This window comes from Hydra viridissima, unplaced genomic scaffold (assembly GCF_058129835.1).
Source record: "Hydra viridissima isolate aposymbiotic clone 2 unplaced genomic scaffold, HvirCarnegie_v1 scaffold_4, whole genome shotgun sequence".
Lineage (NCBI taxonomy): Eukaryota > Metazoa > Cnidaria > Hydrozoa > Anthoathecata > Hydridae > Hydra > Hydra viridissima.
This window is the reverse complement of record NW_028324303.1, coordinates 9,628,336-9,651,468: the sequence shown is the minus strand read 5'-3', so window position 1 is coordinate 9,651,468 and position 23,133 is coordinate 9,628,336. Positions and strand designations below refer to the sequence as shown.

Genomic DNA, 23,133 nt, shown 5'->3' with positions numbered 1-23,133 from the left:
GGGTGGGCCCCTAAACTGAAGGATGCTCGGGGCCCCCAAATCTTGTGCACGGCCCTGATTGCAATATTATTGCAACTGTATAATATGGATTTATTGCAAGTTAATGTGGAATTATTTTTATCGGTTTTAACGACTTTGAATGATTTTAATGTACAAAGTGGCATTTTGTACATGCGCGGAACGAACCTGTCTGGTGGGAAAATTTGTTTAAATTTTATGTGCGCAATGAAACGAAACTTTTTTGATAGAAAGTACGAGAGAAAAATTTTAATTCTACAGCTGAGTCTACGTCTTCTGAAGGGGACATCATTAAAAGTAGTTCTCAGTCCGACGGTAGCAATACGGATGATAATCTTAATAATGGTAGATTCACCCAAGAAACAGAAGAAATTGTAGTATCTGAGCCTGAGGAAGAATCAAAAGCTTCCATGTTTCAGTTTTTTAGTTGTAATCTATTTGAAAATTCTTTATTTGATCCACTTACCAACAAAACGTTTATGTTTTTAACCTTATTTTATTTAATGATTAGCAATTCATTGACTGAAATCGCAAATGATCGTTTTTTGAAGACTTTGCTGGTATGTAAAATGTAGCCTACATTGTGCGATGTACTTGTAAATGAATATTGCCAAGCTGATTAAATCACCAACCAACTTGTCCCTTGATTAAAATATTTAAAAACTCAGACATCTTCAAGTTTAGTGACTTTTATTCCAAAAATTTTCTGCAATAGGTAAGCTACTGATCAAGCTTAGAGACTTAATAAAATTAAAATTAAATAAAAATATTTTGTATATTTATTTATTGAATGGCCTGAAGAAGAGGGTTATTTTAGTGTTCTCATGCTCTAAAAGTTTTTTTTTTGGCGTATTAAATTTTATTTTGAAAATTTTTTTTTAGTTTATTGGCATAATTTTAAAAAATTACAAAAACACAATGCATTTATTGTCTTGGGCAGACAAATGCCACTGAAAACCTGAACCAGGGTGCATTCCATATTTTTTTCACAGAATATATGTCAACAACGCCAAAATTTATTTAATTTTTACCAATACACCAACAAAAAAATTTATAAGGTAATAAATATTTTGTACACCAAAAATAAAATGACATCAATTAATAATTACATAAATTAACAACATCAAATAAATAAAACTTTTTGTAAAAATACATAAATTTATTTAAAGTTGCTAAACATGGAAAGTTGCTATATTTGAAGATGTATAAAAAGTCTTAAAGTTAATATTCTCTCTTCCTGATTATTGCAATGGTTCCATGAAATGATTTAGTCATTTTATTTGCTTAGGCTGCATGGGCTGCAGCGCGCACAGCCTAGCCATGGCTTTATTCTAAAGCTCTCCATTTACATTAAAAGTGCATACACCCAGTCTATTCAGACTAGTCTTTGAGCCTGTCATATCAAGTAATGCACTGCAAAAAATGCTGCTCTGGCAGCTTAGCTCCGGCTACCATCAGAAATGGTGCCCATTGCCAATAATTTGTAAAAAAAAGTCTGATAAAATTGGCACAAGTAGAGAGTTTTTTAATTAGGAACATTCTACATTACTGTCTAGCCTTATTTTCATTTCAACTAAGGTTGGGGCCTGGGTTGGTTGGTAAAACTTCAATAGCTATACTTTTAAAGTTTTAATTTTTTGTTTATAGATTTTCCAGTGTGTAGAAGGCATGCCTTCATCTCTTAAAATGATTCGTAGATTTTTTTAAAAAAATGTATTCTCCCATACTGAACCAACCCATACATATTATTGTCATGATTGCTGCACAGCTTTAGTTGACAATGTAAACTAAATCTTCATTGTTCATCACATATCTTTATATTGGATATTATTAGCCAAATGAAATTTGTTTTATCTCAAAATTTGGGAGCAATTAAATCTTATCAAATGGAAGTTATATTGGGTAAATGAAAGAGTGATTTAATTTTGAGACAAAGTTTTGTTGAAAATATGAAATCTAAAAATGTTTTGCATATTCATTTATTAATGTCAACTGATGGTGGAGAACCATACACAAAAAAAAAAGACTACAATGTGGTCATTTCATGCCATTATTTTGGATTTATCAACTTATAAACGGTTTCTAATTGAAAAAAGATTACTTCTTGGTTTATGGTTCTCAACATTAAAACCTAATTGGCATGCTTATTTGAAGATAAATCAATTATTAATAGTTATTTTTTATATTAAAATTATAGTTAATTGATTTTCCTATAGTGGTAGAATTCTTTCACTGTTCCAGCTGTGGAACAGTGAAAGAATTCTACCACTATAAGTAATGATAATAAACAACAAACAAACAACAATTAGGCATAATTACCATATTACTAACTATTTTTTAGGAGTGCATTAATGAAAAACTGTTTGAAATACCCCTTGAAATTAACAATATCCAAGTTGTTATTCATATTGTTGGTTTGGTTTTCGATTTACCTGCAGCGGCCTCAATTATCAATCACAAGCAATATAATGGTGAATTTAGATGTCATTATTGTGAACATCCTGGTTCAGCAAGAATTTATTCACATTCAGATACAAAATATAATCTTAAAACATCTGAAATGTATGCCAAATGTGCTAGATTAGCTGAAAAATCAAAAGTATCTGTATTTGAAATAAAAGGCTTGAATATCTTTAGTGAAATGTCATTTATTAAAGTGCCAGATATGATACTTATTGATGTGTTGCATCTGTTTTACGAAAATTGCTCAAAAAAACTTTTAATTTGTTTATTTTCTGTTATCAATAAACATGAAGCATTTTTTATTGTTAGTGGTGCAAAAATAAATGCTCTGGAAATCTTACTTGCTGATCAAAAAATGCCACATAACATGCCTAATCCACCAACTATTAAATCATTTATATATTGGAAAGGCCATGACTTTAAAAACTTTATTTTATACTTAGCAGTTCCATATTTTCTGCCATATTTAAATCCTGACTGCATGATGATGATCTATTCTCTAGTAATTGGCATGCGCTTGTCAAGCAGTGAAATATGTTTAGATAAAGTATCAGTTATTATCCAGCTGTTTAATTTTTATCAAAAATCATTGTCTGAGTTGCTTCCTTTATATATGAATACTATCAATGTTCATCTACTTGGTCATGTTAGCGATATTATTAATATTGCTAATTACTCGGTGACAAATTACTCGATGTTTTATTTTGAAGCTCAGCTTAGTAATTATAAAAAAATGATGAAAGGAACACATGGTCACCCACAGCAGATTGTGCAAAAATTTCTTGACTTCAAGACAGCTTCTTGTTTTTTGCAAACAACAGATCATCCTAAAAATTCTGAAATTTGTTAAGCATTAAATATTGGCATTAGTGAACAGGAAGAATTGCAAATGCTAAATCCTGGCAAATTGTTAAAACATGGTATTGTTTATCATTCAAAAACTTATGGCAAACATAACAGCTACACTTGTCAATTTGGACATAATAAGTTTGGTATCATATTGGATTTTCCTTTAGTTGACAATCTTATACATGTTCAGTTACAACTATTAAATGTGGAATGCAAGTTAGTATCTACTTTTGGTGATATGATTGGAAATGTGAAAGTTAACATTGATGATGACTTATTTTTTATTGTTGAACAAACACAAAATATTGTTGTTATTCCAGCTGAAAATCTAGTTTGCAAATGCATATTAATTAAAAGTAAACTACTCACAAAAGAAGTGATAATTTTAACACCATTGAAAGAACTTTTTGAATATGCTTAGGGTGGCTAAATGTAAATTTTGTGATAAATAAACCATGCATGTATGTTTTTTTATACAAGCATTTTATACAAATTTACAAATTAATTTTATAAAAGTTTACATAATATTTTACATAAAAATTTTTAAAAAATTTAGTGTTTATATATATATATATATATATATATATATATATATATATATATATATATATATATATATATATATATATATATATATATATATATATATAAACACTAAAAAAACCACAAACATCCGCCTACAGTTCAGGCCTGTTATTAAGTAGGCCGTGGTATGGAACCGACACCTGATGACGTTGTTGTATTGAAGTAATAATTAAGCATTCCCTCCTTCTCTTTATCTTTATTACACTTATTCTGCTACTGAATAGTTAGTCCTTTTTTTATGCTGAAAAATTAGACCTTATTTAGATTCTGAGCATTTATTTACTTTATTTTTGTAAGTAAAATCAATTGCTTGACCTTATTCCGCTTCGGGTTAACAAGAAACTCGTTACCAAAAAAACACAGTTAATCAGAGTTTATCTCTTCTAGTCCTAAACTCCACTGGAGACTTACATAATAAAATTCGTTAATACATAGACAAGTAGGTCTATTGAATTCTTCCACAGTTGAATGAGCATTTGCGTTTTATTTTCCGTTAAAAATAATTACAAATAAAATGCAAACTTTCTAAATCAGACTTTTGAATAAAATCGAAATCAAAATTGTTTATTTAGATATAGAAAGTTACATGATTCTATAAATAAGTTTTTGATACCTTAGTAACAATGCAATTAATTTGTTTTATTTTTTCAAGATATTTCACAATACTATTCAATAAAATCCCATTAATCTTATTTTTCAAAAATTATAAGTTATAATTATATTTGACGTGAGAAATTTATAAAATGAATTTAAATTAAAAATTTTGAAAAGCAAAATTTAAAACATAAACTTTTCTAGCTAAGTTTATTAAATTTTTATGTTTAAAAACAGCTTTTTTAAACCCATAAAAATTTTTACAAATTTCAGAAAATTCGAGTTATTTTATAGGGCTTATAAAGATGTTTTTACATTATTCTTTAATAATGTAAAAACATCTTTATAAGCCCTATAATTTAATTTCTAAGATTCTAAATTTTGTTAATGACATCAAAGCTATTTTTCTTTTTTTTTTTTTTGAAAACTTTATTACAAACAAATCCAGAATATTTAATTTCTAGAGTCGCTGAAGGTTTTTCATAAAAGTTACATAATGTCAGAAATTCCTATTAATGCAGCAAAAATTCCTATTAACGCACCGAAAATGAGGGTGCACATTTTTGGACATTTAAAGCGAAATCCTTTATAAAAAGCGAAATGTTTTAAAAATTCATAAAAACTAGCTGTAGCCTAAAAATGTTATTTGGTAAAAAACTTTTAAACATTTAGCAATTATTCGTATTGGGAATAGGTTTGACTAAATCCGCTGTACGCAACGACTTTTTAAATAAATCCATTCATATATCTTTGTATTCCAACAAGTCTTTAAACTACTGCATGAGCGTAGTCATATGGACCCATGGTCATACATTGGGTTGAAGTCTTTCTTAAAGAGAAACTTGTAAAATTGTTTTATTTATTCATTTGAAGTCTTGAAGAAACGCATTAATAAAGTTACAGTAGAAAGAATTGCTGCATTTACCGGAAATGCTCTTAGCATTGTTGCCCCAAAACCACGGAAAAACCACCCCAAACCTTCCTCTCGACAACTTACCAAAAAACAATCGTAATTCGATTTATACCGACCTATCGGAATTATGCCTTCGGCCTGAATTCTTGTTTTCAGTACGTCAATAGGGTACACTACAGCCCATGACATGACACCTGATAAACCTCCAGTTAAAAGCAAATGATAAAAACAGAGTGTGTCTAGCGACCCACCCTCAGGTATTAAAAGCGTATTAAGGTAATGGAAAGACCCGAAGTAAATCCCTGTTGCAGGAATATCTCTTATTAATACAGCAGTTAAACCTCGAAAACATCCACGAAAACTTTCTTCTTCTTGTATTTTTAGTATTGTTTGTATTGCTCCTTTGTATTTTCTATGCTGGTGCAAGGTTTTACAGTCTTTACCTTGCATTTGTAAGCGGATTTTTGCAAGTTCAATTGGGGCGGTGGCCACAGCTTGAGCAGCACCCGTTAATGCACCAGCTATTACTTCTCCATTTGTATCATTAGTTACAAATGAACGAAATTGTCCTTGAAGTCCAAATATAATTGCGTTTTGAAGCCCCACCCCTAGTAACGGTGGTGTAATGCCTCTGTATAGCCCAACAAACTAAAAAATAAAAAATGAGATTGATTAATGTTTTGATAAATTATATAATTTTGTAATAACTAGAAAAAATTATAATCAACGCATTTAAAAAAAAAAAAAAACTATATAAACTGCAAAAAATATATATATATATATATATATATATATATATATATATATACGTATATATATATATATATATATATATATATATATATATATATATATATATATATATATATATATATGTATGTATGTATGTATCTATATGTATATAATCAATTGATTAACAAATGAATGTTAATATGAAAAAAATACAAGAACACACCAAAAAAAGATTGAAAAGTTAATATTCTTTAAACTTGTACATAAATTGATAAAACAAAAGAACTTTTTAGAAGGCTTTTATTTACTTACAGATTCATTTTTTATTATAGTTTTAACACAATCCATTATTCCCATATGTGTGTTTCCATGTTGAACTTGCAACCGTACCTACGAAATATTTAGATTAGGGTTTGCCATCAGCACATTTGTTAAGGTTTAAAATGTATATGTATTTGCTCTCTTCCAAAATGTTACAGAAGAGGATCATCTTCTGCAGCATTATGCTTGATAGTCAATAGTATTTACCTTTACAGTATCAAATGGTTGACCAACTATAACCCCAGCAGCACCTATATAACAATTAGCGTTTTCAAATAATCTTTCGATTTCGCAGTTTCATTTTATAAATATATGAGACAGAAATTTGAATTATTGCTTGATATTAATGCTCTGATGTTAAAAACCTGACCTTTAATACAGTAATCAGGAAAACTTACAAAAATAATAAATAAATATGGTGCATTAAGTAATGCAAGAACTTTAAAGTTTGGAACTAATTTGATGATAAAGTTTAGATTGTCTTACCACCAATACATCCAGCACCAAACTCTAAGACCATAATCAAATTAAGTTACTAAAAGAAAAAAGAAACCTAGAAAAATTATCTTTTATAGTTTACTGGAAATTTTCATTATAAATAAAATTAAGTCCTCATTACGATGCTAGCGTTATTTTTTTGCGCAACATTATAGCACGCTTTTGTTTACAATAATAAATTCTATTCTTTGCAATAAAAAACGTATAAAAGATTTTTATGAGTTTATGCTCGAGGCTAGTGCGTTTCTAATAATACCTTCCAACTGACCAAAAAATTGCGTAATATTTAAACACATACCTGAAAGATAGAAATTTGAAGGGTGCAATAGATAAGATTCATATTTAATTATTCAGGTGCAAAACAGCTAAAGGTGTACCGAAGGTAAGTCATTTGATTTTCGTCATTGCTAATCCTTTTTCAAAAGTTTAACAAAGTAGTAACGCGAACGTTACAACCTCGTTTCCAGTCGTCTCTAGTTGATGGAAGTTTAAGCAGAAGGTGTCAAAAGATTTTTGCAATCCAGGAAGCACTGGGTACAAGATAGTTTGATGACACTAATATGGAATTTTTTAAATAGCTCATAACGTCCTCAACACAAGTTGTGAAGATTGTCAATTAAAAGACTATCTTACGTAGATCGCCTGACATTTAAACGTCAAAAAATTAACCAATAGAATTCATTAATTTTAAAATTTTTATCCCTTTAACAAAAAAATTTTTTTTTGGTGAGTCTTTATAATCCAGACTGAAAATAAACGGTCTCAAGGATTCAGGTTTACTGTGAAATGTTAATATGTTTGAAAATTCATATTTATAATTTGGTTGAAAGGTTTTTTTCTTTGCTAATAGAATATATGAAATTAACTAAGAAGAGACAAGAGACAAATAGAGAGTTACACTCACCATCTTCTGAACACGTGGTGATAAACTTCACTTAAAATATTATATTAATGGGCATTTTACTAAAACTCGCGTTTATAAAAAAACCTCATTTCATACCGCGGCAATTCTTAGAAATTAAATATTTTAACGATATTACTTCATTTAATAAATTTTTTGTCAATAAAAATTTTTAGTGGAAATAAAACTTTAAAAACATTGGTGTGCATAAAGGTTTCTACAAATATCAATGCAATTTAAAAATTAATAAAGAAATAGCAAGCTCTGAAGGCAAACTGATTTATTTCTTTTAATTGAGAACTAGGTTTATTTGATAAAATTTTTGTAAGCTTTTTAACCTCAGGTGAGAATTATAGATTTCTACCTTATTTTTCATATTGTGAAAATCGAGGTTTTGTAGGTTTTTTGTTATTTTGTTAAATAAAAAAAAATGTTTCCGATAATTTCTTATTTTGGATGTAAAACAATAGAGTAGTAAAAATATAAAAAGTTTTTCATGAATTTCCAGAATATTAGTATTCTTACCTTGTGATTTTTTCACTTTCGTATGAGGTTATGAAAACGCAACCCAAATAAACGTATATTCAAAATAATTTCAAAATTCAAACAGTTAAATTTTCATGGAAGAAAAAAAAAATTGTGTCTTTCAGACATTTAAACTCACCAGTAATAGTATCCGGCCCTTCCCTGAAAAATAAAAGATGCAACTTTAAAACTCGTTTAAAAATTTCTTATAAGAACTTTTCTAAGTACTTCATATTTTATCTGGAACAATTATCAACTTTTTAGGGGTTAAATTCATTTTGTTTTTTTTCTGCATAAATTTCTTATGCGCCATTCACAGATGCATTACAAGCTACAAACTAGATGTCTTTTTTTTTTTAATTTTGCTTAATACTTTTAGTTTTTCAAATCTGAAAATTTTAATAAACAGTTCTGTTAAAAGATTTCTATTTAGAACAGTTCATAAAGGATTCAAAATTTAAATGAATTATAAATATTTCATAAATAAAACTCAGAATGAATAATAAATAGAAGAAATGTTCTGTTTTTTATCGATTTTAACTTTAAAAAGCAATAAAAACTTTAAGTGTCTTTTTTTTAATTGAACTTGCCGTGCAAATGTTTTCTAGAGTAGAGAATGATGGTTTCTGAGTAGAGAATGATGGTTTTCAGAGTATAGAATGAATTGATGGTTGCCTCAGTGTTAAAAGAAAATAATTTAGTTTTAAAAAACAAATGTTAAAGAAATACCCATCATGTCAAGAATTATTTATCCTCCAAGTTTTAAAAAAGACTCATACTCTTACATTTTTCAAATTTAAGTAAATTTTAATTTACTTTATCAATTTTCTTTTATAATAACAAAGCCAAACAATATGCATCGATCATTTTGTAATTAGTTCTGGTGTAGTATATAACACGAAAGTTAAACACTCCATCTATATAATAGTATTACGTATTAGATTTGCGTTTGAATATAAAGTGCTTTACAATTTTAAATGGCATTTAAAAATGCGATAACAACCAAGATTAATTATTAATTAACATTATTCTCACAACATCACCCCCAACACCCCCCCCCCCCCTGCAAAAAAAAAAATTACATTTACTGTGACGCAAGTACAAACCTCGTAATTTTTACATCAGATGCAGGATGTTAGGCTTAATATGCGCGAAACGAACTTGAAATGTCAAGTGGCTTTTCAAGTCTGAAGTTTAGTTTGAAATCGATTCAGAGATATCTTAATTTTAGGATTAAACGCTTGCCGAACAAATTGAAAACGGGTGTTAACTTTTAGAATCAGAAGCATCACAATTTATCAACTGGGTGCCAAATTGACTACTTTAACAGCATCAACATTTTGTTGTACTTTTAGTTTTAAATTTATTCTCTTTGAATCTTATATATAACTTTAAAAAAAAAGAAATTAATACATGATTGTATAGTTAGCAAAACCCTTAAGCTAATTTTATGCATTTAATTTATTAACGTTTAAGTTCACCTACGAGTTTTGTCACTCGTTGTATCTTTTTGGTCTCTAAGGTGCTTGTTGTAAAACTGACAAAATATATCGCGAGGTTAGAATTATTTTGTTCTATCTCCTATTTCAAACGTTGAAAGAAAGTTATTGATTTTTTTCTAAACGTAAAAATTACTTAAAATTTTAGCATTATTTTTTAAAGAAATAACAACTTATACTTTAAATAATTTATATTTAAACAAATTATTTAAAAAATAATAATAATGTGTATTTTAAAAGTAATTATTACTTTACTAAAATGAATAGCTCAAATTCTCCCAACGTTTAAAATGGAAGATAGAACAAAATAATTCTTCCCTCACAATATGACTTTCAATAACCTGTAGCTTACATTTCTATATTATATTGTGAGCTTATCATGAATGCATCTTTTAAAATTTTGTATTTTTAATTTAATTATTGTTTTAAATCTTAGTAGTTGTTAAGAAATGTATCTTCTAGATTCTAATAATATTGGGAAAAATGTCAACAATTATTGTACAATTTCATTGGCATATAAGTAGAGCATATTTTAAGAGGTCAGCAAAATAAAAAGTCATATAGCTGCATACTTATGTATTAATATTATACATATCACTATGTTATAAAATCCATACATTGGATATCAACAAAGTTATTATTTACAATTGAGGGCCACAAAATTTTCAAATTCCTTTCAAATTCCACAAACAATTAACATTGACGTCTTGAGATTTCAAATGTCTAGCAGTAAGCAAAAAAACCAATATAGGAATTCATTTCAATATTATCTACTGGCTTCCAAAATGTGTTGAATCTCTTTTCGGTAACATTTCAGCTTCCATGTTAGTATACTTAGTTATAACAGAAATGACACCCTCAGAAAATATTAATTGAAATGATTGGATTGTAGTTTCAATTGACAAACCTGGGGGTAATAATATATTACTTTATTTACAGACCCTCTAATTATGTTGTGAGCCAGTGTCCTTCCAGAGAGTTGAGGAGAATAATACTAAAAAATCGTATAAAAACATGGGTCTCAAAATTAATGGAAAGTGCTTTAAACTGAAGTTGAAGGTACAAAATTACACGAAAAATCCCTAATATTCGCCATCTTGAATAATATTTTTTTTTTTGTCTAAATGTTATCTTTTCAAAGTGTTCACAACCTGGTTTTTCTTTTATCATAATGAAGACTTCGAATAATAGAACATGAGAATTCATTCACGTTTAAACTATCACGCCAATTTGCTTTAACTAGGATTCTTACTTTGTTGTCTAGAACCGTTGATTTCCCTAATTCCGAACAAAATCGTACTTAAAGTTAAATAACACCGCCTTCTTTTTGAATTTCATATTGACTTTTTTAAATAAATAAACTGGAACCTAAACTGAATTGAACCATATTAAGCAACAAGTATATTTGTTATAAAAATATTGTTAATTTTTAAATTTAGAAAGTAAATTTTTCGTTCGGAATTAGGAACACGTGTTCCTAATTCCGAACGTACATATCAAATCCCAAAAAATGGCATTCAATTTAAAAAACTAAATAATTTATACTCGCGTAGACCTCTACATTAGAGTTAGGTAAAAAGATTTTTAAAACTTAAAATTACTTTTATTTTAATGTAAGGGTATAACATTGTGTTGGTGCAGAGTGTGCATTATCGATTTCTTAGACCCTGTCTTCCATTATTTTTTTGTAATCAGTTAAAAAAAAAAACCTTCACAGTCACTGTCTGTTTCTGTCAGTTAACCAGAAGAAATCTCAGTTATTAGTATCAGGTTGGTTGCAGCCTTAGCGAATGCTTCCCCATTAATCAAATAGGAAGGTTTTTTTTATTAACAAACGTTAAGATAAACAAAACGTTTAGAAATTCAATAAAAAGGTTAAAAATATATATATATTATTGTTAAATATTGTTGTTAATTACTTGCACGTAAAAACGCTAACTTTTGCAAAAAAATTGCATTCCAAAATCTGTTCGGAATTTGGGAAACGTTTTAATTATGCAGAAAAGTACTGTTTTTAAGATATCTTACGAAGTATTGCTCATTTTTGACTTTTTTTTTTCAGATAAGTAATTACCTTTAAATTCTACATCGAACAGTACGCAATTTAAATTGTCTTTTTTTTATTTAAGTCGGTTTTATATTGTTGCTTTTTCAGGGTTTTAAAAAGTGTTTTGCTTGCGATTAAAAAATTTAATGGTATCAAAATATATTTAGAAAATATTTCTTCATATTCTCATTTCCCTAGTCTTCCAATTTATTAATCAGTTTTCCTTTTAAAAATCCCACAAAAAAAAAGATGTAACAATAAGAGAACTAAAGCTGTTCGGAATTAAGGAAATCTACGGAATCTATCTTTTAAAGTTTTTTTATGGAAAAAGTTGAAAAATTCTTTTATTGATTATATACTAAAATGAATTTTAACACTAGAAATCCCAAGGTGGATCAATTGATCCAAACACGACTTCGATACTTTGCTGAAGCTAACATTTTAATGTTGATAAAATGATATTTTATGACTTTTATTATTTAGATATTATTTACTGAAAAGCGGATTGGTCAATTGAAAGAGGATGTGCTACAACAGAGGTTTTTGACGATGAAGCACCTTTAAATGTATAGAACTGTTAGTTTTATACATTTAAACAAGAAAATAAGTCTAAATGCATATAAATGTTAAGTTGGATCAATTGATCCACTTTGGGGTTTCTAGGTATATAAAAAAGCTGGAGCTTCTAGTGTTAAAACAAAATTGTTTATTAGCAAAGTGTATATATTTAAAACCATAGACTTTATTTAATACTTGAAGTTAACCCCCCGTAAAAATTTATTTACCATTGATTTTGAGACCCATGTTTTTATACGATTCTTAATCAGTATAAAATTCTCTATCAGAACCAATCAAAAATTAAGGGGGGGGGGCGAAGATAGTCGAGTAGCGCCTGATTATTTCACATAAAAAAATATACTTATTATCCTAACAACCAAATACTGTTTTTTGTGTGTGGTATTCTTCAAAACAATGAACCACGCAAAATACTACATCCATGGCCGCCGAGAGGGGGGCTGGACGGGGAAGATTCCCGGGGCCCCGTGTGTCAACAAATAATTTTTTAAAGTAATTTTTAAAAGATTTAAATATTTTTGACTTTTAAAAGGTTTGATTAACTTTTATTTTTAACTTTTAATGACCAGAGCACGCTTCTTTTGGTCCTGGGTATATAATTGATCATAATGTGGGCCTCTTAAGAATACTTCCCCAGGGCCCGAAATTTCTCTCGGCTGCTATGGCTACATCACACTCTACACACATAAATCTCGTCTCTTTCCTTTTTGGTCTGTTTCTCGTGGAGCGGCGACAAACATGGCACTATCTCAATGTCCTGCTTCCTTAAGCCGCTGTTTGAAAGACTAGTTTCGGAAATTGTCTCCCTGTAAGAGGAACTGGATTGTTCGATATCCGTCTACCTCCTGAAATGCTGCTCCGTTGATACCCATATTCTTCCACTGCTTGTTTGATTATACTAAATCTAAATTCACCAAATGTCGCCTTTTTTCCTGTTTTGTGTTTAGTAAAAAAACAATCATCACCGATGTATCTAAAAAAATGCGTTTTTTTTCCAACTTCAGGGGATCTTGCGTAAACTTTTGACAAAACTGAGAATACGACCAACTTTTTATCCGCGTCCATACTTTTGAAGTAATCAATTACAACCACTGGCTTTTCCTTGTATTGATTCATAGCATAATCTTCTTTCTGACTCCATGATGCTTTCATGGATATTGTATAGCATTACAACTTCCAATTCTCCTTCTATTTCACCGACATTAGATTTCCAGATTTATAATATTGCACCTCTCTTTTTTACATTTTCGTTTTGTCAAAACCTAGCTTTTTTTTTCTGTTGATTCTGACCTCTTCGAAGGGATGTGAATTTTAAACTATAAACGTCCTGTTCCTTACGTGGTGCAGAACTCAATTTCATCATCGTAATCTGCTATTAAAATATATGGTATCAAAAGATTTGTAGAAATGTTTAATAGATGGCAGTGTGTTGCCAATTCTCAAAGGAATTCAGTACTTTATCAAGTACGATCATATACCAGATAGGTTAAACTCTTATTTACCATTTTTTAAATTGAAAATAACACGCGTGCAAACTACATGAACGCCAAATTCATACTGATCTTATGCGAGCGCTGCTGAGGCATCCTGGGGAGTGTGACAGGCTTTTATAATAACTTATTTTACGTGTAAAAAAATATTAAGATGTTTTCTATAAGTTCTGAATAAAAGCATGATATCGGTAGAGTACTAAAAAAAAAAGATAAATTATAATTAAGATGTTTTTATTGGTACATTAAGACGTTTGAACGTATTTTGAAGAAGTATTAGTCGAACGCCCAAGTCATTCAAATCTCAGGTTTAACATTTTCCGGTGTTTTTTTTTTTGTTTTTTTTAATTACTTCGGAGTTAACGTTACATAACATTAATGTTACATAACGTTAATGTAATATAACGTTTATTTATTGGTATTTATTTTCTTCTACCCTATTAATGTAGTACTATGTAAGTATCAAAATTATGTTAAGGTTCAGTTTAGCGTTACGTTTAGCGTTACGTTTAGCGTTACGTTTAGCGTTACGTTTAGCGTTACGTTTAGCGTCACTAAACTGAACCCTGACATTATTTTGATAACTCTTTTATATAGTGAATAAGTATCGACGTTTAATTTTTCCGCTAATAACAAATAAAGTAGACATTTACGAATCAGTTTTTTAAAATAGATTGAATTTTCTGAAATTTATCAAAATAGTGCTCTTTATGCGTTTTAAATAACAAATGTTTATGTTATGACAAGCTTTTTATTCATATACAATTTGTTGTTTTTTAAAACAAAAAAAGGTATACAAACTATCGAAAAATTTTTTCTGAAATCTAATAACTTTGTAAATCTAAATATATAAATTATTTAAAGTTGATATATTTCAAATGACTGATGGATGAATTTCTACCTTATTCGTTATTATTCGTTATCAATTGAAAATCAAAACCCTAATGGTTAGCTATTAAAATTAGAATATATATAGCATTAGTATGAAATTTTAATTTAGAAAACAACTTTTGGGGAAAATGTTTTGTATGTATTTCCTTCTTTTGTTTATTGCATGAGTGCCCTTTTTTAACAAACTAGGTGCTTAACTGCTAAAGTTTGTTTCATGAGTTTTAGAAAAAGATCTTTAGAAATAGATCTTTAGAAACAGATCTTTAGAAATAGATCTTTAGAAATAGATCTTTAGAAATAGATCTTTAGAAATAGATCTTTAGAAATAGATCTTTAGAAAGGTCAAGAAACATGTTGTTAAAGATTTCCAATGTTAAGAATTTGATTTCTTAAAAAAAGTAAAATTTTTCAAAAAAATCTAGAAAACGCTGCTTCTTGCATCAAAATCTTTAACAAGTTGCTCAAAATAAAAAATGCTGCACATAATGAAAAATATTGTAATAAAAAGTATCGAGGAACACAAAGTTTCTTTTAAACTTACTAATTGAAATTTCCAGCTTTTTGAATTATTTTCTCTTCACACTTGAAGGATAAATATTCCTTAATTCTTTTTTAAATTTTCCAAAATGAACTAATTTTTTCCAGCATAACTTATGTATACTTTTGTTTTAAAGTTTATATTTGCATAGTGTGAAAGAATCAGTGACTGCGAATTATGTTGTTATTAGGATAATTTGTTTCTTAAGACATAACTTACATAGTTTACTGACAATCAACGCGCCAATAAAAATCACACTTTTAATCTTTTGAAATATTTCTCAAAAAGTATATCCCAGCTAACACAAAACGTTCGAGCACGTCCAAAGAACGTTAGAAACGTTCGGGCACGTTCTTAGAACGTTTCATAAAAGTTCTGGGTGCGTATTTACCATACTTATTTTTTGCATAAATTTGATGTAAGTTTGGCGTAAATTCAAAACTGTAAAAGTCGTATTCACCAAACTTGCGCAATTGCGTTTCAAAAAAACTTTCGTAAGTTTTTGCGTAAGTTCAGCCCTAAATTATCGATATTCACCAATTTTTTTAGAAACTTGCTCAGCTCAATTTACGCAAGAAAAGTTACACTTACTATGAGCTGCCTTAACTTTGGCGTAATTTTAAAATCACCAAATAATGAGAACGGCGTTACATTATTATGATGTATACATAGTTCTATTGTCAGATTGATATATTATTAGGGATCTTAACATACATAAACTATATATATATTATAATAAGGGTTAAAAATAATCATAGATATAAAAAATGAACGTTCAAGAGCTGTCAAAATAACATTCAAATAACGTTAGCAGTGAATATCAAAACAACGTTCGCTGACTGTTAATTGAACGTTCGTATCGAACGTTCAAAAACTGGAATTCGGAGCTCACAAAAGTTGGTTCACGTAACGTTTGCAGCAAATGTTAAACGAACCTAAATGAACGTTAATTGTTAGCTGGGATGTAACTGCAAAGAAGGCTAGTTTTTCTACAAGTAAATAAATTATAAGGATTCACAAAAAGGTTTTTATAAATGATTTTCTAAACCGACTTTATTTACATGGTCAAGTTAATTATGATAAATAAACGTTGTCTTTAACGAAAATCCACCTAAATATTTCGTCTTAGTTGCCGCATAAAATTAAAAACAAATCTGCACTATGATAGGTCGAAGGAAAACAACTAGTTTCGGAATTAAAATCGTAAATTAAGTATTTTTGAACTTAAATAAATACTCAACATTTGGACGGGCTAAAAAAAGTTCAATTAAAGCGCGCATTGAAACCAATAAACAGTAAATAGAGACGTCTTATTGCCTAAAATCTATTTAACTAGTGAAAATATTCCTCAACTCAATGAAGATATTTGTGGAGAGTACAAAATTTTCCAAATGAGAAAATTATAAAAATCACTTTTGCCCTTCATCGCTACTTTTAAAATTATAACAATTTATTTATTTGTTTTATCTATTTTTCATTATTTACGATCACAGGCGTCTGAAGGAAAAATTACTGAGTTAGAAAAATAGAAACTTTTTTAACAAAGAGCTTCAAGCGAATTAATTTTCATTAAAAAACCTTTTTCAGAGAATATTCCAATAGAAGACAAATTAATGTAAAAAAAGTTTCTCTGTAAATCCTTACTTCTTGAGTGAAATTTTTTGTTGAAGCCTTCGCTTCATATGAATAATTCGTACCAAAGTTTGTTTACTAATTATACAAGCCAATATTTCTGCTTATACACAGCTTTTATTTTCCCTTCACAGAGAAAATTCCCATGAAACAACAGAGAGAAGTTGACACCAATTGTGCTTTAAGTGCTTTCTGAAAAATACAAAAAACCGCGATGTAAAAATGTTTTGCGTGTTTCTCTTTTTTCTAACATTTCTTTATGAATTTTAACTTTTTGAACTCAAAATTACATTTTCTGCATCATCAACAGCGCTTAGCAAACTGAAAACCTGTATTGAAAACTTTTATGAACTTATCTATTATAGTAAAACAGGGTAGAATGAAATAGAGGGTAGAATGAAATAGAAGGTAGAATGAAATAGAGGGTAGAATAAAATAGTTATGACTACACTCATTCTTTTGCTCTTAATTATTGAATAAACTTTTTGCAAATGTTTTTTCATTTTGTTGTAGAGACTTTTTTTCTGAATAAGATCATATTAAACTTTAATTTTTAAAAAAAAGTTTTTTTTTTTAATTTGTGAAGTCTTCGAAAGCGATATTTTTTTCTTTTTTTGAAAAATGGACATAAAACTCTCGGAAATTAAATTTGATATCATCAAACTTAATAAGTATTCTGGTAAACCTTTTTACGCTGGTCAAGAATCTTTTTTCAAAATTATATTTGCTATTCAGGGAAAAAAGTTATGAGATAAAAACATAGGCGAAGAGCTTTAGTTTTCCCGGATGGGGCATAAACTATTTTGTAGGAGTTGAAAATCTATAATAAGAAATAAAAAGTTTTTTCAATAGGCATAAAAATGTAATTTATTTTCTCAATTAAAATGTGTTCATGCGTATGGAGGCACGCATTATAAACTCATCGATCAAATGATCAAGATCAAGAGTGTAGGCAATATCGCGATGGCAATTTAAAATTGCGAGATGATTCAATCGCTCCTGAGACATTGTAGAACGCAAATAAGTCTTTAGCCTACGAAGACAAGAAAAAGAGCGCTCACACGTACATGAGGTGACAGGCATACATAGTAAAATTTTTACCAGTTTCATAAACTCGGGAATCAGTGAAATTAATTGAGAAACGACACCATCATGGTCTACAAGCTCTTTCAAAACTGATTAAAAATTAGTTAGTTGAATATTCTTGAATTTTGCATGATCTATAAATATGTCGCGATGGAGTTGTAGCCTTCTATAATCTTGAAAGTCATCTTTGTAAAAAGCCTCAACGAGTCTAACTTCCAAGCACTGACCAATGAGAAATTTTTCTACATTTGCTAAATGCTCAGTGGTCTCAGTCGGTTTGAAACGGGTTGCAAGTCCCGTTATAACACAATCCAGAGATGCATAGAAAAGCTGGCGGTAGTGGTCCTCTGGAGTCGTAGCAAAGTATGAAACTCCACTTCCAGTAAATTTTGATGTAATTTTACATTTCTGTGGCATCTCTGCTACAACGGCTGCATCCCATAAGACTTTGAAGAGAGCATCACTCAGGGCTTCTTTTAACACCTCCTTAAACGTGTTGATGGTATTTCTTGCTTTGCAAAAATTAAGCTGCATGCCAAAAATAATTTTCAATAAAGGTCTAACATTATAATTTGCTTAAAATGATATATTAAAAAAAAGACACTATGAAATAAAACAATATTTACCTTGGAGTGCTGTATTAGCATCCTCGATTGACGTGAAGATCATGCGCAAAATTTCCAATTTGAAAAATGTGTCAAACTTACAAAAAGATTACAGATAACCCTATGCTTCTGACTTATTTTTGGCTGAATTATCAGAATGATTTTCAAAATCCTCTAAACAGTTGATAATGGCGGAGTAGTTACTCGTAATAGATATAATGGACGGTTTTCTAAGGATCCATCGAGTGTGGCAAAATGGCCGCAGTGATGTTCCGCTTTCTACATCCTCTACATTTCGAAATTTGTTGAAACATGCCAATCGTTTTTGAGATCCACGGGTAAATACGATGAATGATTACACTAAGTTCATGATATTCCTGATCTCTGTTTGATTTTCAAAAGAATCTTGTGCTACCAAGTTGAGATCATGAGCGCGGTAGTGCACGTAAAAAGCCCGCCCTTCTTTCCCACTCATTAAAGTCTGCAATCCATAGATACTTCCAGACATGTTAGACGATCCGTCAAAACATTGGCCCCGACAATTTTGAATCAACAGGCTAAATCGACAAAAAACGTCCATTAAATAGTTCTTGATGTTCTCGGTTTGCTAAAATCCCATTAAAAGCTCCTCAATTTTAAATTTTTCATTAACACGCCGAATGCAAATCGAAACTTGTTCTTTCGTGGACATATTCGTTGTTTCATCGGATCAAACTATAGAATTGTGATTCGCTTATACTTTCGCATAGCTTACGGAGCGTTGCATGAGCAAAGTCTTGTAGGATTTCGTTTTCAATATCAGGCGAGAGCCACTTTTGCTTTTCAGGACGATTCAACCATTTCTTCAGTTTCAGAAAATCGTCTGCTCGTAGTTTGAGTAGCATGCGAAAGTTTGAATTATTTTCAACCTTTCCACGAATGAAAAGGCCTTGCGTTCCCTAATACATTTAGAAGAAACATTTATCTAGAAAATAAATTTAATGATTGATAGTTAATCTAAATTTTTCTTAAACGAAATTGAGGAATTACCAAATAAAGAAGTGTTGTAATATTTTTGATAAAGCCGTACGATTATCCATCATTTCTTTATTTTGGTGATGATTAAGCTGTTGGATAAATGTTGTTTCCAGTGTTGCTTAGGCGATCATACTAACAGACGCCCTATGGAGTTCAGATCGTTCGTGAGAACCAAAAGTTTGTGACGATTTCTTCCAATTTTAAAATAAAAGCTTCGTACAAATCTTTTTCTCTTGAACTACGAGGTAAAGGCATTTTCATTTGGGTAGCTTTGATGCAGGTAGAACAAAAAACTTTTTCTTTCTCGCAGTCATGTAAAACCGATTTATGTTTTTCATTCCAGCTTTGTTTAAATTTTCTTCCCTTTTTTGATGGAAAAGATGATTGTCTTGAACAACAAGGTCTAGACTCCTCTGTAAAAGACGGCGACTCAACAACAACGGTTGAATCAGTTGTATCATCTAACTGAACAAATGATAAACTTTCATGAGTATTGTCTTGGAAGTTATTAGCATTTTGAGATTCAGAAAATAATGCAACTGTTTCAATTAAATTTTCTTTTTTTGAAAGGTATTCACTAATCTTCTTCATTCTACAACATCGTACAACTTATTACTTAAAAGTCAATGTACCATTGAACAATTAAAAAATTTCTTCAAAAACTTACCTTTTTTTAATTCAAATGATTTTTAATTCAAAACTTTTAAATAATTAATACAAATAATACTGCCAAATTTATCAAAGAAAAAAAAATACTAAACGAATGTTTAACTTACACAACTTTTTAGTTTATGTAGTTCCGTAAATTTGATTTTTATTACGTTTTTACCGATCTCAAATGAGTCTCAAACTCATCAGAAGCGTGGAATTTCTGAAATTCGAAAAATAATATAAACTTTTGAAAATCACCATAGGTATTTGCGGAAATATTACAATCGTTTTAAATTGTTACATTTGTTAATGTTTAAGTATATTATAGTTTTTATTTTTTAAATATTTTTGAAAACTTGATGAATTTTCCCGGGTGAGGCAAAGCCCCAGCGACAAATTTCCGGACGGGGCTCGAGCCTCCAAGCCCCAGCGCGTTCTACGCCTATGGATAAAAATGAAAACGGATACATGTGGAGTTGAATGAAATACGCGAATTGCTCACTTGTTAAATGCGGCTTTTATTAATTAAATCTCAAGTGACCAATCAATCTCTATAAATTTTGTGGATAAATTTTAAATCGATTATTATTAAATCTAATATAAAATATGCCTCAAAACAAGTTGTTCTTAAAGAAAAAAGAAAAACCATACACCGAAGAGCAAGTTACGCTTGCTCTGGCCAAAGTACAAAGCAGTGAATTTTCATTTAACAAAACTGCTCAATCATTCAACATATCAGTAGCAGCTCTTCACAGGCGTGTCCACAGCATAGGTGAAACAATTGTGAGTGGTTTAAACACGAGATTGTCGCATCAACTTGAATCAATTTGGTAGATACGCTCATCAAATTATCCAATTGGGGCTTTGGAAGAACTTATAATGACATCATCACACTAGTTACCGACTATTTGCAACACCAAGGTCAATCTCATTTGTTTCCTAATGGTACACCAGGGAAAGATTGGTATAAGCTTTTCATAAACTAGTGGAGTCATAAGTTGTGCATTAGAGCCATAAGCAACAGTTCAGTACTCAGAGCCGCTCGAAAAAAATCCACTATACAGTTGGAAATTGCATCAATGCTACTGGTAATAGTCTTACTCCAAAAAATCAAAAAAACGTCTGTAAAAAGATTGGTGCTTAAGTGGCCCAGACAAAAGTTTCGCATTCAACTCGTTGACACAAAAAAATGTAAAAATGTAGACGTACCAAGATTCGAAGGGGAGTGTCTCAATAAACCTGAAATACTCGAGAGATTAAAAGATGTTGAGAGCAAAAATGCAGCAAAGCAAGCTAAAAAACAACGCAAGCTTATCTTTAATGACGAGCAGCAAATAAACCAAGCAACAACAGCGACTCAAACAACATTAACAGCTACAAACCAAGTCAAGTGTAAAAAGTGCTGTAAAGTTTTAGGCGAAGCTTCAACAAGTTAAATAATAGAATGGTACCAGTGTGAAAGTTCTAAATGCAAGGTTTGGCTTTGTCAAAAATGTGTACCAAACCGATATGTTAAAGGCGCTGAGTTTTATTGCACCAAAAAGTGCCGCAAAAGTGACAACTCAGCTCAGCCTCTAATACCTCTCTACGACTCAATATCATCACAAGAATAAAGTATTTTTTATTTGGTGCATTTTATTGGTGCATTGGTAAAGCTTAATAAAGGTTACATTCCTAAATGGTCATTTCGGTTACCCATCTCCCTCCCACCTTATTGGGGCAGCTTTAAAAGTCGAGTAATTGTGGTAATGAATTCAATTGTTTTTCAACGTTCCTGTTGACGAGCATTATTACAAATCGTTTTTTGAGTTTGTGGTTAATGACAAATTTTAAAAATCATAATGGATATTGAAAAAGAAGGTAAGCTCAATTTTTTGGTATATTTATTTTCTCTATTTTATATGTTACTGTCACATTTTTCATCAATTATATTTGATGTAAAAAATTTAACGTTTTTTTATATACACGATATTAAAAAGTGTTTTTGAGTATCAATTAAGCCTTATTAAGCTACGAGCTTGTGCTTCACGTAAACCTTAGATATTCTATTTACCATTTTAAAAAAAAAAAGTTGCACATGTACGCTCCCTAATATTTTTTTAATTTTTTTAGTCAATAAGGCAAATACATTTTTTTGTGATTAAAACATTTATTTAATTTAACTCATATTTTTATTGTAGAATCTCAAGCTATCACAATAAAGATGACTAGACAATCACTTTATGAAGTCTTGGAGCAAAGTTCCGAGGAAAAAATTGACGACAAATTCGTGTTTTTACCAAAAACACCTTAGAAACATAACTAAATGCCCTGCAAATTAAGAAAGTGCACTAAAAACCATTTTTTCACCTTTTAAGTTCCAATTTAAACAAAAATGGGAAAACGCTAGCCGTATAAGAGAGCGTTTTTTTAAAAAATAACAAACAATGGCTCAAATACCACCATAGCTCTACCAACTTGGTCGGTAGCAAAACCCGGCCGACCGTCAAAAGAATTTTGTGAATTGAGTTCACCAACGAGAATGCGAAAAACAAGGGTTTTAAGGGAACATATACCTTGTGAGCAGTTGATGTATGCTGCTCAAATGAGTCAACGTGCTGCAGGGAACAGTGACGCGTCTAACGTTATAAAGGAAATTTTATTTACACCAACAAAAGCCAAACAATATAGAAAAAGTGACACAACTACTGAAGATATCATTA

General features: G+C 29.8%; 2 protein-coding genes and 1 pseudogene across 4 annotated transcripts; 1 reads left to right on the top strand and 2 right to left on the bottom strand.

Annotated features, from left to right (window-relative positions):
• The first annotated feature begins 289 nt into the window (after positions 1 to 289).
• On the top strand, positions 290 to 3,751 carry LOC149889779 (uncharacterized; annotated as a pseudogene).
• A 1,343-nt stretch (positions 3,752 to 5,094) lies between these two features.
• LOC145183782 (mitochondrial basic amino acids transporter-like) lies at positions 5,095 to 15,618 on the bottom strand. Of its 3 annotated transcripts, XM_090085441.1 has the most exons (7): positions 15,444 to 15,618; positions 8,539 to 8,561; positions 7,272 to 7,528; positions 6,962 to 7,010; positions 6,683 to 6,726; positions 6,467 to 6,544; positions 5,095 to 6,070 (listed from the first exon to the last, which is right to left on the bottom strand). In XM_090085441.1, exons 4-7 carry the CDS (start codon positions 6,993 to 6,995, stop codon positions 5,369 to 5,371), a joined length of 858 nt encoding a protein of 285 aa, XP_089941567.1. In that variant the 5' UTR covers positions 6,996 to 7,010; positions 7,272 to 7,528; positions 8,539 to 8,561; positions 15,444 to 15,618; the 3' UTR covers positions 5,095 to 5,368. The 3 variants fall into 3 exon arrangements, with proteins under 3 accessions (XP_089941567.1, XP_089941568.1, XP_089941569.1); XM_090085442.1 differs by lacking the exon at positions 7,272 to 7,528; XM_090085443.1 differs by lacking the exons at positions 8,539 to 8,561; positions 15,444 to 15,618 and adding an exon at positions 8,400 to 8,502.
• A 2,305-nt stretch (positions 15,619 to 17,923) lies between these two features.
• LOC149889778 (uncharacterized) lies at positions 17,924 to 19,910 on the bottom strand. Its single transcript, XM_090085475.1, has 3 exons — positions 19,793 to 19,910; positions 18,785 to 19,701; positions 17,924 to 18,686 (listed from the first exon to the last, which is right to left on the bottom strand). Exons 2-3 carry the CDS (start codon positions 18,803 to 18,805, stop codon positions 18,252 to 18,254), a joined length of 456 nt encoding a protein of 151 aa, XP_089941601.1. The 5' UTR covers positions 18,806 to 19,701; positions 19,793 to 19,910; the 3' UTR covers positions 17,924 to 18,251.
• Between the last annotated feature and the right edge of the window lie 3,223 nt (positions 19,911 to 23,133).

What these genes read in the sequence shown, in the direction of transcription:
- LOC149889778 (XM_090085475.1), bottom strand. Translation starts at nt 18,805, where the DNA reads ATGCTAATACAGCACTCCAAG. An exon ending in TGCTAATACAGCACTCCAAG is followed by an intron (nt 18,687 to 18,784) that starts GTAAATATTGTT and finishes TTTGGCATGCAG; the next exon opens with CTTAATTTTTGCAAAGCAAG.
- LOC145183782 (XM_090085441.1), bottom strand. Translation starts at nt 6,995, where the DNA reads ATGGTCTTAGAGTTTGGTGCTGGATGTATTGGTG. An exon ending in TGGTGCTGGATGTATTGGTG is followed by an intron (nt 6,727 to 6,961) that starts GTAAGACAATCT and finishes ATTGTTATATAG; the next exon opens with GTGCTGCTGGGGTTATAGTT. An exon ending in AACCATTTGATACTGTAAAG is followed by an intron (nt 6,545 to 6,682) that starts GTAAATACTATT and finishes AATATTTCGTAG; the next exon opens with GTACGGTTGCAAGTTCAACA.